This window comes from Schistocerca americana, unplaced genomic scaffold, assembly GCF_021461395.2.
Source record: "Schistocerca americana isolate TAMUIC-IGC-003095 unplaced genomic scaffold, iqSchAmer2.1 HiC_scaffold_49, whole genome shotgun sequence".
Classification (NCBI taxonomy): domain Eukaryota; kingdom Metazoa; phylum Arthropoda; class Insecta; order Orthoptera; family Acrididae; genus Schistocerca; species Schistocerca americana.
Window position 1 is genome coordinate 2,579,912 of NW_025726225.1, and position 17,615 is coordinate 2,597,526.

Genomic DNA, 17,615 nt, shown 5'->3' on the forward strand with positions numbered 1-17,615 from the left:
TTCCTCTTCACTAGATTTGTCTCTGGTGCCAGTACCTTTGTTCATAAAATATTTCCCATCAAGACTTTCACTACAGTTTGATCCCAGACCAATCTGTTCATCTTTCTGCCTCACCTCTCTACAGGGAGTCCAGCAGGGAGCTGCCTTGCCCCATCTGCCACCCACACTCGTGGTCATATGTCCCACCTAATGTGGATGATCCATGCACAAGGAGAGAGATGTGCTCAGGTAGCCATGAACATTAGAACTTCATTGCAACACAGAAGGCACATGATAATGTTGGGCAAGTGAAACAGCTTCCTAGTGCAAGCAACATAAAAATACTCCTGATATGCTGTAAGGTTGTCACTAATATGAGCTAAGCTGAGCACTGCAAGCTGCACTGATGATGTCCTAGATTCCAATGTTGCTGTGCTCAGAGGAAAAGTCTTGACTGTAACAGCAGCCAAAAGTATGAACTGTCATCCCCATGGAGGAGATGGCAGTGTCAACCATGAGGCACACACCTGGAAGAAAAATACAGAAATTGGGCCAAGACATCAGTAAGGAGGTATGATGATGTGGAATGGTGCAGGCAGAAAGACACCAGGATGAAAGAAAGAAGTGCCACAAGGCATTTGAACACGGAGCAAAACCATTCAAACACTATGCAGAAGCACTTGAACACAGAGATGAAGGCTACCTAATGGATGACAAGACACTGGTAAAAAGCTTCCAGAGACAAAAAAGGAATTATAAAAGCACTAGAAGAGAGATGTTCCTGAGTGGACAAGAGGAAGAGTGTTTCATTGTGGCACAGATGGTACATGCCAACATGAAGCAAATGAAACAACTTTCTGATGAAGGCAAGGAAGAGAATGCCCTGATGCATGAAAAGATTGCCACTAATATGAAAACTATTCTTGAAGCTTCCAGTTGAGCACTCTGTCTGTAACAACTGACAAACACTGCTGTAGGTAGCACTGGCAATGCCAATATTGTGGGCTGCATTCTTATTAATATAGTCATGCATTCCAAAGTAGATAGTTGATGTCGAGTCTGGAACTTGGGTTGGCTAGTGAGCCACTGCACATTCCCCTACAAAGGCTATGTAGTGGAGAAATACTGTTAAGTTGTCCAGTGTCGCATGGCTCCAGGGTGGAAACCGTGCAGTGGCTGTCATTGGCAAGATCCGCTGCACTGAGGGTGAGTTTCAGTTTCAAGCCTGTTCAGATGCCAGCAACTGACATACCTCTGTTCTGTGGCATAAGGCAGAATTGTAAAACACCAGCCAGATGCTACTCCACCCACTTCCACCTCATTCCTATTATGTCTCCTAATCCATCCTGTTCCCATACGCATCAGATTTTCTTTCTGTCTCACCTCTACAAAAAATCCACCTGAGAAATAATCTGCCTCACCTGCCACTCATTCTCCTCACTACTTGTACCCATCTGTAAGTAAAGAAAGGAGTGTTACATTGAATGTGTTTGATGTGGCATTATTACTGCACAAACAGCAAAAATGTGGTAAGTGATAAACATTTTTGCTATTACTTTCTGTGGGGTATCTGTGAGAGAAATTCATGATAATTTAAAATTATGGTGAAGTTTTCTGCAAAACACTAAGTGCTCTCATGGCCAAATACTGGATGAATATAATGTCGGTACACAAATGCAAGTAGTGAAGGTGCATAAACAAGCTTACACACAGTTCCTAAATGTTAAACGTGACACTGTGTTAACTGTGTAACATAAGATTGTATGTTTTATTAAGCAGATTTTAAAATTTGATCAATAATTATGTGAAATGATGACAATAAACATTTATTTGTCCCTGCCAGTCTTCAGATAGCAAGCGTGCAACCGGAATAAAGTTCTGGCTTTCTGGAACTCGGTAATATTGATGGTTGTTTATAATTGAGTAGATTAGATGCTCAATTATACACTGATCCGTACTTTTTCTAAAAGATAGAAACAATTGATTCTGTTCTTTATCAGGTCATGTTGAAACACACTTAGTTTATCACTAGTTTGTTTTACTTGTGCAGATAAAGTATTTTTTATATTAACACGCAAATTCTTTTTTTGTCAATCAGGCCCTGCTGAGGAGGAAGGCACGCACCCCATCGCTCAGGTGAGTGAAAGTAGTGGATGCACGTATGAGACTGGCAGAGCAAGTGTGATTTTCACCAGTAGCATATAAAGTTTGGTTCTGTGGCATGTAATGAACCCCACACTGCTTCCTGTCCTCCTCCCAGGGTGAGGACATATTTCATCAGCTCAGGGCTTTGAACCGTTAAAATACTTCCTCCTATTCTGAGCTACTCTGCACACTACCAACTTGCTTAATCAAATAAACTCCTTTATTAATATCCTATTCATCTCCATTTCAGTCTCATTGCATCTCCCATGGCAGTCTGTTTCCTGACATCACAAACTTTGCAACTTCTTTAGCACTGTTAACTGAAATGCTATCTCAAGTCTAAATTACCTGCTAAATGAACCAAAAAATATCTGAAAGACCACTCATATACTGGCTCTTAATTTAAAACAAGTAACTCTCTTTAATTATTAATGTCAAGTCATGTGTCATTGGTTAGTGTACAGAATCTTACTGACAGCTCGACTTCATCTTCGTTCTCCTGATGTAATGGCAGTTGTCATGATGCTGACAGTTCTAGGGGGAAGGCACATTGCTGAACAAGAATGAGACAGCAAGGAATAAACCCATGGACTGGTTGTTTGTGTTGCCATCATCATTTGTGAAAGTGGCATGGCTGGACCATGTAAAATTTGGGGATTCGTGTGGATGCTGATAACCACGCCATTGAGTGCCCCCTAACCAGGTATCATCATCATCATGATAGAATAAAACACTGAAATCATCATGAACTGTGAATAACGATAAACTAATTATCGTTATCCCACCCTGCAGATATGCTGCATCAATTTCCACTAGATTTTGTGTGTTGTGGTTGGCAGGTGTTACTAGAGGAGGCCAAAATGCATGCGTTTTAACTCACGCAGGCTGGCGTGAGGTCTGGAACAGGACAAGGAAATTAGAATTTAGAAAAACTGACTTAGCTGGTGGAATACTTAACTTTAATCCATTAATGATGAACGTCTGTCTTGATGGTACATGATTCACAATATCAATAGTAACTGATATGGGCCCCTTGCTAGGTTGTAGCAAATGAGGTAGCTGAAGGCTATGCTAAACTATCGTCTCGGCAAATGAGAGCGTATTTTGTCAGTGAACCATCACTACAAAGACGGTTGTACAGCTGGGGCGAGTGCTAGGAAGTCTCTCTAGACCTGCCGTGTGGTGGCGCTCGGTCTGCAATCACTGATAGTGGCGACACGTGGGTCCGACGTATACTACCGGACCGCGGCCGATTTAAAGGCTACCACCTAGCAAGTGTGGTGTCTGGCGGTGACACCACATTATGCACAACAGAGAAGGGTATAAAAGTTTAAAGCCATCATTTGAATTAAAAAAAAATAATAATCACTTTGTGGTGGTGACCATTGTTCATCGGTACTGTAGACATTGTGAGATGTACACCTTTACCAAAGCGATGTGTTACACCATAGTTGATACTCATTAAACATGACAATAAATATTCCTTAAAATTGACACTTATCACTTACTGTTGTCTAAAATGCTTACTGATTGCAGTTGGGAACTGAGATTTCTCCATTTTTGAGCAAATATCACAAACACAAATGACAGGTACTCGAAATTGCAAACACATTTCAAAGTACCTTTCTAGAATGATATCAGACTCATTCTCCTTCATACATTCATGGCCTATCCAACTTCCTAAACTCTTCTGAAAATACTTTCCTGCTTGTGAAATAACTACCAAGTAAACTACTTTGAGAGGTATACTTGTCATAGTGTTTGTTATGTTTGACAAGTGTTGATTAGTAATTCAATAAAACTACCTTAGTGTACTTAAGCACGTGCATCACAAATTGTGCAGTGTGATTTCAAAGTAACTGTTTAGTTACTTTTGTCATTAGGGATTTGCTTTCAGTAACATTAATATAGGTCTCTGGTATATTAAACAGAATTGAATGATCATTCTTGTGATCTTTCAGATCTTGCATTGACTTACTTCCAGCTCCCATGACCATGGCAAACAGTCCTTTATCCAGTAAGTGGTTTCTTTTTCATACATCTTGTTGTTTAGGACCAATATGTGGCACAAATCATAAAGGTCAGGAATGTGTCAGATAAAATAAAATGTTTAAGAAACCAAAAAAGAGGAGCCATAAGTTTATGTAAATGCAGTCAAGAATGTAACACAGGAATGGCCGCTGAGGTGCCACCTCTCCATCTCTTTCCTCCTCCTCCTTCTTCCTAATCATGACATTATTCCAATGGAATATTAGTGGCCTTCAATCCAAAAAGATGACTTGCAGCTGCTCTTGGAATCGCAGCCTCTGCTAGTTCTCTGCCTGCAGGAAACAAAATTGCATCCTCCTGACTGATTTGAGCTTTTGTATTTCTTCCCAGCCTGCTTTGACTCCCTCTCTCCAAAGATGGCATTCCATATCGTAGGAGGAGAGAGGGGAGTCATGCTGCTCATATGGAAGGACGTTCAAAGTCAACATTTCTCCCTGACTACCCAGCTTGAAGCTATTCCTGTCTGTGTTTTACATTCCTCTCCTGAACTTTTCCATATGTACTGTTTACATCCCTCAGTCATTCCGTGTCATGGACACTCTTCATCCAGCTTACTGGCCAACTCCCTCACCCCTTTCTGCTGCTCGTTGACTGTAATGCACACCATTCTCTTTGGAAATCTCCCAGAACCTGACAGAGAGGTGCCCTCTAGGCTGAACTTCTGTCACCTTAACCTAATTTGCCTTATCGTGGGAGTACCCATCTTCCTTTTAACTACATGCACTCCTACCCATATCTGGAAATCTCCTGCACTGCCCAATTTGCCCATCATCTCATCACTGTCTCTAGTACGTACTCGAGCAACCATTTACCATTTGCTATCCATTTTCTGACTCCTACCCCACATATATGCACACCCAAATGGCAACTTTCTAGGGATGACTAGAGATTTACTGTTCCCTGGCACCCTTTGAGTAACATAATTTCTCCAGTTGTGATGGCCAGGTAGAGTATCTTACAAATGCCATCATTACCACCACACAATATTCCATTCTCGCCCTTCATCTTTACTGTGCCATGTCCCAGTGCCTTGATTGACTGAGCTGTGTTGTGACTCAACTCACATGCAGAGGTGTGTTCTCCATGTTTTTAACCATCATTCTATGATGGCAAACTGCATTCATTATGAACAGTTGCATGCACAGTGTCGTTGCACCCTTCAGGATAGCAAAAATCTAGCTAGAATTCCTTAACTAGTTCTTCTAACAGTTCCACTACCTCATCTGTTGTATGGGCCCTGCAGGACCAAGATCCATTGGGCTGCTATTCTGCGGAGATTTCAAGCTCCACCCACTATCATTCTGCCTTCCTCCACCAGAAACAAGTGGAGGAGGCTTGGGTAGTACCCTTATTTTGACAGATTAGCGAGTGCTACAAGCTGCCTTTAGTATGAGGGGGCGAGAACTTGCTCTCACTTCCTATCGATCCTCCAACACAGTGCTGGACGATGTTTGCATTCAGATGTTCCTAAACCTTTCTTTTGTGGGCAAGCACTTGCTCTTTCTTATGTACAACTGCATCTGGGCAGAGGGCGCCGTTTGCCAGATGCCAGCATAAAGACACTGTCATTCCCATACCCATACCCAAGCCCAGTACGGAAAAATACCTTCCTTCTAGTTACTGCCCCATTTCTCCCACAAGCTGTGTTTGCAAACTGATGAAACATGTAATTCATGCCTGGCTGGTATAGTGACTAGAGTGTGGCAATTCACTGACCACTGTACTGTGCGGATTTTGATCAGGCCGTCCTGCAGCTGACCATCTCATCACTTTGTCAACGTGTGTCGCGAATGGTTTTCTGTGGATATATCAGACACTGCCAGTGTTTTTAAATTTGCAGAATGCCTGAAACACCTTCTGAAGGATGGGTATTCTTGATCTCTCTACATGTGGCACTTCTGAGGCCACATGCCCCATGTCCTTCAGGTATTTTTAAAGTATTGATTTTTCAAGGAATGTTGGTACTGCCTTGTCAGACACCTTTACCAGGAAGTTGGTGTGCCTCAGGGTACTGTTTTGAGTGTGACCCTCTTTGCTATTGCCTTTAACCTTATTATGTCCTGTCTCCTGCAGGTCATCTCCAGCAATCTACTGTTGCTCACTTCTACCCTGTTACCCTCCCACACCTTGTCCCAGCCTCCTCCTTACCCCCACGTGATTGCCTGTTTAATCATGTGCAACTGCTCGCAGCCTGGCTTCAGCTGCCAGAGAGTGTGATCACGTGTGTGAGAGTTGCATTTGCGTGAGTATGTGAGTGTATGTTATCTATATATAACAGAGGCCTTGTTCACTGAGAGCTCACTTTCTTACAGTTTTTTTTCTTTTTTTTTTTTTGTCGTGCCTGTGTGCTTTCCATGGTATTGTTAAATTCTTTTCTGAAGAATTGTGATGGCTCGAGGCATTGAGGTGCTGAGGTAGGGGTCAGTGTACACTCATCAGCAAACAAACAATTGTGCCATATTAGACAAAAGCCTGGAAAGATCAGACCATTTGGCAATAGTGCCATAAAAACCAGACCAGGGATTGATCTCGGGGAGATGAGTGTCATTGGTGTGGTAAATGTGAGGTGTCTGATACTAACTCAGTATTCATGCTAGTGATCGCTTACTTAACTGCATAGGTTATGGACCTGACTCTCGGAAGGTTCAAATCACTGACATAAGCACACTCTTAGCCTTAGTATATTTATTGGCATTCAGATTCTAAGTGCTCACTGTCTACCATTCAAGCAACTAAGAATGGAAGACCAGTTTTACCAACAAGTTTTTTGTTTTCCACTGCCACTCATATTCTTCATTTTGCAGCTTGAAAATATATCTCTGCATGATTTAGAATGAAGGTTATGGCCTCAAAATTACCTGCTCTTCCCAAATCCATTCTCCATGGTGAAATGATAGAAGCATTGCACGGTAACTTGAAGGTGCAGAGTTCAAAGCTACACATTTCCATTTTTTAATTGTTTTTGCAAATTCACTAGAAAGAGAGACAGATTTTTTTGACATTTATGCAAATAATGGAATTGTGTGTCTGAGTAATGAAATAGCTGCTCTTGTTGTGTATGGGCTTCACTCTGTTTCAGATACATTTATTAAACTACCTGTAGCTAAAGTCATGAAAGTTATAATGTTTTATGATAGAGAAAATAACCAACAACAAAAGCAACATTTGAAGAGCTCTTCTTAAAAGACAGAATGAAACATGATACCTTTAACAGTTCATGATAAGAAATATTACACACTACTACAACCACACTTAATACTTACCATCCTTAAATGTTTAAAGCAGTGGTTAAAATTTCCCAGAGTACTTTGACAAAGTGTGAACAAATAATGATGTACTTTTGCACCTACATACAGCCATTAAAGCTCTAATGAATGGGCAGGCAGCATTATCAAATTAGTTATCAACATTACTGGGTCAGCTACTTGTCAGAGAATATTAACTATAATCTATTAGATCTATTATGAACTACCAGAAAAAAGAATGCCAACAATTAAGCTTCCAGATGCATTTGAACTTGGATGCTGGCATCTTAAGTACTCACTTATGTGCCTTTACTGATGTAGATGTAGAATGGGTGCCAAGTTTGATATAATTATTTGAACACAAACCAGACCTCATGGCAAAGAATAGAAACAGTAAAACTAATGATTCACAGTATCATCCAGTTGCAGGCCTAGGTAAGCAAAGTGTTGCAACAAAACATTTGATCATATTCCATCAGATCTCATCTGTCACATGTGCCAAACTATAACTTCACTTTCCATTACAGTGCTTGTGTATAGTCCAGCACAATATCAACATTGTGAAGTGCGCTTCCACAAACATTTCTACAGCAAAAAGAGATCAAATTTCTTCACGGGGTTTACAATACTATTCAGGTTTTCATCACACAATGTTATTCTTGTATGGGAGTCCTAGTGTACTGCATATCGTGCTTGAAAACGGGAACAGGGAGAAGGGGAAGATAAGGAAGATGATGGCGAGGTGAGTTGCAGTCTTGTGTTAGACCATCATAGCAACAATAGTTGCGGGCACAGATCAGTGGAAGATGTCATGGAAGGCCTTAGAACATCACTGAGACCCTAATTACAAGTAACAGACATAAGAAATAAATGAATACACCTTTGGTTGTCGTTACTCATGCCCTGGCTCCAACTCAAACCATTAATGTTTGCTTGACTGTGATATTCCTCTGGTGCTGCTTGTGAGTGGATGACTGTAACTGAGGTATTGTCAGAGGTGTTAGTCATCAGAAATGGCATATTAGTCCAATGCTGATTTCTCTCTTGTCATGCTGATAAATGGCAAAAATGTTTAAGGAAATTTTGTTCAAATATGTGGCCTGTCCTCAGTGTAAGCTGTGCAAGGTTAAGCAAACGTCTGCAGTATGCAGATGATTTGGCTTTCCATCCATGCTTGTCACATATCTGGCAGAGTCGTGAATTTCTATGTATCCTGTGTTGACATGACAAATATTAAGGGGTAGTAACGTGCATTTTTAAAGCTATACAAATTCACCCCAAGGGTGACTATGGGAGTGGAAGTTGCCTGAGTATTGGGAACTTTGGATAAAATATCAACCTGTGTGATTGATGAATCTTTGGAATGTCAGAAGTCTACCCCTACTGTAAACAGAATTTTAAAGAATTTTGTTGAAGGAGGCACTATCAGCAGAATGCCTGGCTCAAGATACTGAGCACACAGCAGGATAACACATAGCTTGCCTGTAAGAGCCAACTAATCCCTCCCCTAGATACGAAGCAGTTGTAGTGAGTGACCAACTTCCCAGTTCCAATGATGCAGTTAGTTGAGGGCCAAGGAAAGCTGTACTGCACGCACTATGATCCACTATAAAACAGGAACTCAGTGAGGAAATGTTACACTGGCTGGCAGCCACAGAGCTACATCTGAATGCAATGTGAAAAAATGTATTTTTTCACAGATAAGTTGTCTTACCAAGACCAAACAGTAGTTTAGCAGCCGTGAGGGTCCAGACATAATGGCAAATAAGTGGTGACAACAGGTAGTACTAGCCGATTGTCGGTTTCCCCCCGCCGGGGGCGTCGGTTTCCCCCGCCGGGGGCGTCGGTTTCCCCCGCCGGGGGCGTCGGTTTCCCCCGCCGGGGGCGTCGGTTTCCCCCGCCGGGGGCGTCGGTTTCCCCCGCCGGGGGCGTCGGTTTCCCCCGCCGGGGGCGTCGGTTCCCCCCGCCGGGGGCGTCGGTTCCCCCCGCCGGGGGCGTCGGTTCCCCCCGCCGGGGGCGTCGGTTCCCCCCGCCGGGGGCGTCGGTTCCCCCCGCCGGGGGCGTCGGTTCCCCCTGCCTCAGTAGCAGTCCGTATGCCCACATTTTTAAGAAAGTGGTGCTGCATTTAGTGTGAATGCTATATTGTGGAGGGGAATTCATGCTACAGGAGTAATATTCACTTGTGTATAGGTCTGCTCATTCAACTGCAGCTGTCCAAGATAGACATTAATGTAATGGACTGGCTGTGAGAGACTGCTCACTTGAACACAATGGAAATTATGTGTGTGTAAGTAGCACGAACACACAGAGAACTGGCTGTGAAACACACCATTTATAGCTGATGCTCTTATGGACTGGTTTTTTTGAAGCCTCGGTGGGGTTGTTTCTTCTGACAAATGGGTCCAATGCCTCACAGATTCAGTGCCAGGGTGCATGACTGAAGTCAGAAATAGAGGCATTCTGGATAAAATGTTATGGACTGAGAACATTTTACATTCTTTCCTTGTTCTTCTGTGCAGTGTTCTGCCAGTGAGAGCCAGCACAAAATCTCTTGGTGACGGAAAAATATCAAAGATGAGAGAAGGAAATTTGAGCTAGTTCTAGTTGGCATTATCCTTGTACCTGAAATAAATTTATTTTAATTTAATATTTTGAGTATTACATTCTCTTTACTTGCTCTCTGCCTACATACATGAAATGAATAAACCAAGAGTGCCCCTTTTTAGGGCTATTTTTTGTTATGTCAAATTCATTTCTCTCCCACTCTATTGCCACCCATCAGCCTCGGCCAAAAATGTGCAAAATACATCTCTCTCTCTCTCTCTCTCTCTCTCTCTCTCTCTCTCTCTCTCTCTCTCTCTCTCTCTCTCTCTCTCTCTCTCTCTCACACACACATACACACACACACACACACACACACACACACACACACACACACACACACAGGCAAATTACAAATTGGAAAGTCTCTCATGACCAAATAAGAAAACAGGGCAGTAGGATAATTTGTAGTTTCTAAATGGTGTTTGTATATAGAAATTGGTCTGTATGCTGCATTTATTTGATGGAGTACATGTGTTTCCTCATGCTGTATGTAGAATAAGAAACAATATGACATTTAATTTCTGTTGGACAAAACATGTTTATTTCTTGTCTGAATCCTGGGCTACAGCAATGAACTTTGTCCACAGATTGTTCTTCCTTCATGTAATGGAGGAAAAATGCAACTGTGGACACTGCATCATGTAATTTCCCCATGCATCCTCCACAGCCTGACTAAACACAGCTTTGTTAGAGGCCATCTGATCTCGACTGTCGGTCATTTGTCCCAATCAGTGCTACCTAACAATAGCAAGACCGTGCACTCAATTTGCTTACTAAATCACAATCTGTCTTACATCACTGCACCCTTCAGTAAGAGTGATAGATTTGGTGAGTGGGAAGTAACTATACTGCCACTCATCTCAGACATTTCATACTTGCAGAACTGCAGTGCGAAAGGTGGGAGGTAGGGTGGGTGGGAGGGAGGTAGGAGGGAAGTCAGTATGGAACTGATGTAGCAGAAAATCAGTTTGTAAAGTAAACACCACTTGGTGTTAGGCTCATACTCACCCAGTTTATGGACTGCAGTTGTTCTTGTTGTTGTTATTGTCAGTCCGAATGGGGTTTGATGCAGTTCTCCACTCTGGTCTACCTTGTGCAAGCATCCTTGGCTCTCTGTAACCATTATTAAATTCATTATCATGTGTTTAAATCTGGTAGGAGGCATACAGTAATGATTGTAACACAGTACCACGTGGAATGACTTCAGTGCAGTCACTACCAGCAACTTCTGTGCAAATGACTGGTCAGAGAATTCCTGTGCAAATGACTGGTCAGAGAATTCTGTACTGCCTTCACAGAGTGAATAAAAGTACTTCTTTCTCATGAGGTACTGCAGTGCTGGAAGTTAAGCCACATCCTGTTAGCAACTGACACAAGCTGAGTGGACCAAAATCCATTTAGTTCACTTTCAGAGGACTAATTCCAGACCACTGCTGTAGCCCCTCAATGAGCTATGGACATTTGTGGCCGTGTTTAGTCAGATGTTTTTACCTATTTTTCCACTTTTTGTTTCCATTTTAATTTCTTGTATTTCCTTTGTTTTGACTGCCATTGGGACCCTAGTTGTTGGGCTGCCCCAGTCCAATTATGCTCTTACTCAAGTCACTACTCGACAAAAAATTCTTATTTGCAGTTTCCTCTTTATTGGATGTGTTCACATTAGTCACATTGTGTTGCTGCTGTCATAATATCAGCTTCCATCCCTGTTAGCCATGACCACAGAGATATGCATGGCCAAAATACAAAGTTGCTTCAAAATTGTCCACAGCAACTGCTCTAACAGCTTCCCAATTAAATGTTCGAGTATACCAAAATGGGATAATGATGCATTGCCTGTAGTTCTGTCAAACTGTGCTCTTACAGATTACTTTAAAGACTTCAGTTTTGAAATTTCCTTTCCCCTCCAAGTGATGTAGGACTTGCCTTATGCATGTCAAGGAATCCAAATTTGCACTGCAGTTGGATTTTGTGTAAATGTTACATTAGTTTCTTGTAAAAGTTGTAACAGCAGTCCCTGACAGGAATGCCTGATGTTAAGTCATCAGTACTGAGTACCACACTTGTTGATGATAGTTTTGTTGGTTAAGCTGTGTATCCAAATTGGCATATAGTTCCTTTAGTTGCTGGATATAAAATTTTCCAATTGTTTAAACTCCCACACCTTTATGCTGGTTCTTCATGCTGTCATTGTTGCTCTCTGCAGTGTTGCTATGAACATGTGCTAGGCTGTTACAGTATTTGTGATTTATGATGCCATATATCATTGCTACCAATGTCACATAGTACACTTCAAGACACCTACACTATCTTCTTTGTAAATTAGATATACTTTTCTGCATATCACCTTAACACTGTCCACAGTATGAAGTGGCTTCCACTAGTCATTCACTATGAAACACACAAGTCTCACTTGTTCTGTGTGTACAGGTACAAATCAGTGAGGCTGATACACTGATGCCAGTTGCCACCGATGCATTTTTACAGGAGAATGCCATCAATAGCGATTTGGATGCCTACAGTGCTATATTTCAATCACATTGCAGTCTGCTGTAGCAGTGTGAACAACAAGAGCTATTCAGTGTAGTTTGGGGGCTAACTGAGCATGTGCTAATAAACACAAAATACATAGAAAATAACTATCCAAACCCTAACCAACAATGTACCTTGAACAAACTGCTTGCATCTGTAAGAAGCTCCCTAACAGGGTAGTGTGACTCAATTGAAATGAAAACTTATGTGCTGGCCACGCATGTTAAGTATCTGTGGGCATACCCTCGACACATTAAACCTCCTTACCACTGGGGCAGCTATTAGCATGTTGGAATCCAAAATATGAACTTTGATGAAGAATTACTCTAACACAACAACACTCTGGAACACGTTAGTACACCCCTAAATAGAAAAAGCTCATAAAATCATAATGTATTGTTGAGGCCAGTGTCCTCCAGTTTTGTAGGTATGCAGTCATTACAGTACTTGCAGATAGTTTAAAGTGTTTCGATCAGGATTCTCGGTATTCATGTGGCCTTTATGGCTTCCTATCAACATCACACTACTAATACAAAAGAAAGTGAGTCACATAGTTGTAAGCAGCCACAACTCTGCTACACTACATGGCATGTCATTTGCGACATGTGCTACGTGAACTGCTGTGGCTCATCACTTTGGGATCTGCTGGTTCTCAGTAACTTGAAATCCAATGGAGACACTATCAGAATTGTACATGACATAATTTCTCTATCTCCTAACTGTGACAATCTGTAATTTTATAATGGTCTGTTATTCCTTTCCCCTTTCATGAGGGGTGTTCATTCCAGCAAACTAAGCTGTACCATTATTTCGGTCACTGGCAGTGTCCTTACACCAGCCTCCAAACACCAATGTTGCCTTGCTTTTTGTGGGCACCTTTGTCCTTCTCTGTGACAGTGGCTGTATATGGCAGCTGTAATGAATTCAGACAATTAAAATTAAAATATTTTGTGGTTCTTCACTTGGATCATTATGCAGTTTTCACCAATCTCACTTTTATAAAATTCCACATGTATGTACATGCCACAGCACCTGATTCCTTATCTCCATCACTATTTTAATTTAGCAACTTCTTGACATTAAAATGAGCATGTGCAGTGAGAAGACAACCACTGCCACATATCAAGATGTTTGATTTACACTCAAATTCTGTTGATGTAAAGTTATTCAGCTTCTTAATATTTTTACAGATGCCGCAGAAGTTGAGGATGGAGGAGCTGTTGGCAGGTGAGATATTTGCTTTCTTCAGTAGCTTAATTACACATTAAAGTTACGACTTTAATATTTTATTATGTGGTACTTTATTTTTCATCTTTTTCTTTGACATTAATATTCCATTGGTGGTGTGCTAAATAATTTTTGTGAAACAGTTTTTAAAAACTCTATACTATAACTTAACACTGGATGTTAATTATGTCATACATAATTCATACTGAAAATTGGCGGTGTTATTGTAACTACGAAAGATTGGTTACAAATGTGCAGTTGCATTGAAAATGTGTACTGTGGTAAATTGTGAGGGAAATGTGGTCAAAGAGAAAAAAGACAAATTTTTAAGTACCAAATTGACATTTAGAAATTTGTCATTGTAATGTTAAGCAAACATTACAAATAGGCACACTACGATAAGTAGTAATGAATTTTGCCACCTGACTGATGTGTGAAATAGCCTGACCCATCTGGGTGCCACAGTTACTCTCAATCGCCCGCCTGCCAAGAGTGTTGTTGACTACCCGGTGACAACATGCTACTGAGTACAAGGTGGCTGACTTGTTGGTGGCTTCACAACTTGTGTACTGCATTCTCGAGACCCATCTCATACTCCTCTCGCCCCCTCTACTCCCATACCAGCTTCCCTAATTTGAAAATTTTGGAGTTCCCCTTAACTTAAGTTTCACAATCCTTCCCTCAGTACTAGCCTGTACCTGTACCTGTACCTGTACCTGTACCTGTACCTGTACCTCCTATGTTACACCCTCTGCCACCCCATCACCTCTATGACATTTGCATTAAATCTGTCCACCACAACTCCTCACGCAGTTGGCCTGCAGGTTTATGACAATTTATCTGGTTGGCAGAGGGACAGAACGCAACAATGTAATTCCTGGCTTAGCCTTTTACTGCTTATTTCCAGATTAACCCTTTCATGGCCAATCGAACGTCTTAGGCTGATGCACAACACTGTAGTGTTTCTTACAAGTTAAGAAAGTCAGACTATACATACTGGAGACTTAAATCATCATAAATAATATAATTTGTTTCGCTGTTCACTTCAGTCTGTTGGGATAACTTTCTGGATCCACAACTGTAGAAATCATGTGGTTTTGTAGCAAAAAGCCATGTTCAAAGTGTATTTCCACTCCAAAGGAAGTATGTCAAGATCATTGAACAGAGAGCAGAGAAGATGAAATCTGAGGGTGCAAGATCAGATGAAAAGGGTGGGTGCAAAATGACTTCTCAACCCAGTTGTTCTATAGTGTTTGTTGCCAGTCTAGCAGAATGCTGGTGACTGTTACTGTGGAATAGCACCACTTCACACAGTCTTCCTGGATGTTTTTCTGGAACTATATCTGCAAGATGTCTGTTGTTGACAATAAATACCAACAGGAAAGTTTCACCTCATGCAAGCAACTCGTAGTACACCACATGGTCACCTACATCTAAATCTACATGATTACTCTGCAATTCACATTTAAGTGCTTGGCAAAGGGTTCATCCAACCACAATCATACTATCTCTCTACCATTCCACTCCTTAACAGCGCATGGCAAAAACGAACACCTAAACCTTTCTATTGGAGCTCTGATTTCTCTTATTTTATTTTGATGATCGTTCCTACCTATGTAGATTGGTCTCAACAAAATATTTTCGCTTTCAGAAGAGAAAGTTGGTGATTGAAAATTCATAAATAGATCTCGCCGCAATGAAAAACGTCTTTGTTTTAATGACTTCCATCCCAACTCGCATATCATATCTGCTATACTCTCTCCCCTATTACGTGATAATACAAAACGAGCTGCCCTTTTTTGCACCCTTTCGATGTCCTCCATCAATCCCACCTGGTAAGGCTCCCACACCCCGCAGCAATATTCTAACACCGGACCTCTGCACAATATCCATAACATTATCTTGTGTGGATGCTCAAATGTCTATGTGGCACTGCTGCTCTGTTTGGACTAAAGCATTCCTTTCCGTTCTTTCTCTTACATTAGCATAAAAACAAAATTTCTAGTCATCAGTAACAATACAGGTTAGAAATGGTCAGTGGTATTCACCCACTAATCAAGAACAAGCAAGAGGGTAATGTACATACGGCCAACCACTGATTTATATGGTTTGGCATGTGGTACCCGTATGATTTATTGTTGAACCTTCTCCTTTGTATTCAAATGCTGCACAGTGACGGAATGGTCATACTTCATCACATTTTCTGGTTCTTGAGTGCAATGATGTGCATCATCGTGGATTAATGCATCCAGACGATCTTCATCAAATGCTGAAGGTCTTTCTGAAAATGGAGGGTCAATAATGTCAAAACACTCATCCTTTAAATTAGAATATCTTTCCTTGCCATGCTCTGTCCCATGGCATTATCCCCATACATGGTGAAAACGTTACCATTGAAACCACATATTCATAAACTCCACTGTTCTCATTTTGCCAACTTAGCCATTTTAAATTAAAATGTAGCAGTGCTTTGTGTCAACATAATATTCATAGAATGACAATTTACCTAAAAGAATGTGTCCACATTAAGTGAGAACAAGGTAATGTACTTCGTAAAAATGGTGGAAAAGACAACTGTATCCTTTGATCCCTAGGCATATGAACTTGTCTTAGATCACATGTAATGCCCCCAACAACACAAAACATGATGATGATGGGAAAGGCTGACTTAAAGCATACATTGTGTGCTCACTCTTACATTATTGGTATCGGCTGCATAAGTAACAATAACACAGTGCACAGTGTTCACTTAAGATGTCTCTCTGTTTTTGCTCCCAACATTTAATGTTCTAATGATGTACCAACATCATAATGCATTGATGGTGGGTGGTTTAAATAAAAAATATGTACAAATGAAATGAGCTTCGTGACAAGGCTGAAGATATATCGGTACATAGGACACTGCATAGAACTGTATGGAACATTGTAGATGTAACTGTAGATGTGCTCCAAGGAAGTGTGTGGGGCCCTTGATATTGATGTTTCATATTAATGACATCACAGACATTCTTCTTCTTTTTGTTTTTCTGTTTGGGGTATCTAATGACCACATACTAATTTCAATGCTTCCTCCTTTGTTCTTCTTCCAGGTTTCCTTCGTCTTCACTATCTATCCTTTTTTCTTCCTCAGACCATTCTGACCCTGTCTTCCTCTTCTTCTTCCTGCCTTGGAATGCTTCCATTTGCAACACTTTCTTCTTGAAATCCTATCATTCTGCTGGGTCTTTTTCTTAAACATTCACTTGCATAGAGACATTCTGGTTTTACTACTGTGCTGTAGTGCTGTATTTTCAAATTTTTAGACACACACACCTTGTTGTAAATGTTCATGTTTATATCATATGCTTTCTCCATTTTACATACTATTTTGTCTACAGCTAATATTTTTGAAGCCATTGCCTTGAATCTTTCCTCCCAAATATTTAAATTTATAAACCCTCTTTATCAGTTCATTACCTGCTACTAGGATTTCTGGGTCATTTTTTTATGTTTGCCCTAAAACATTTTTCCTACAGAAACTTTTAAAGCTGCTTTGTTACGTATTCCTTCTAAGAGGTTGATTTGTATTTCTGAATTTGTTATATTTTTATAAAGAATGGCATAATCATTTGCAAATACTAGACACTGAATTTCAGTATCTCTTTTTCCTGAAGTCTCCAGTCTCATTGTGACAGCTTATGTTCTTTGCCTTTTGTTTCAATTATCTTACTATTTCCTCTAAGATGCAGTTGAGGTGGCGTGGAAACATGTTGTCACCCTGCATTTCACCTGTTATTTTGAGTGCCTTAGGTGTTTCACACCAAAACTTTATTTATGCTTCAGTGTGTAGGTGTTTCA

At 40.9% G+C, this 17,615-nt stretch overlaps 1 protein-coding gene across 1 annotated transcript in view; it reads right to left on the reverse strand.

The window, feature by feature from the left end:
• Nucleotides 1-487: 487 nt before the first annotated feature.
• Nucleotides 488-17,615, reverse strand: part of LOC124585256 (nascent polypeptide-associated complex subunit alpha, muscle-specific form-like) — a 33,820-nt gene continuing 16,692 nt past the window's right edge. The window contains exons 3-4 of the mRNA XM_047131384.1: nt 9,232-9,491; nt 488-506 (exon numbers count right to left, since the gene is read on the reverse strand). Of these exons, the coding sequence (XP_046987340.1) occupies nt 488-506; nt 9,232-9,491 (279 nt within the window). The remainder of the gene's footprint in view (nt 507-9,231; nt 9,492-17,615) is intronic.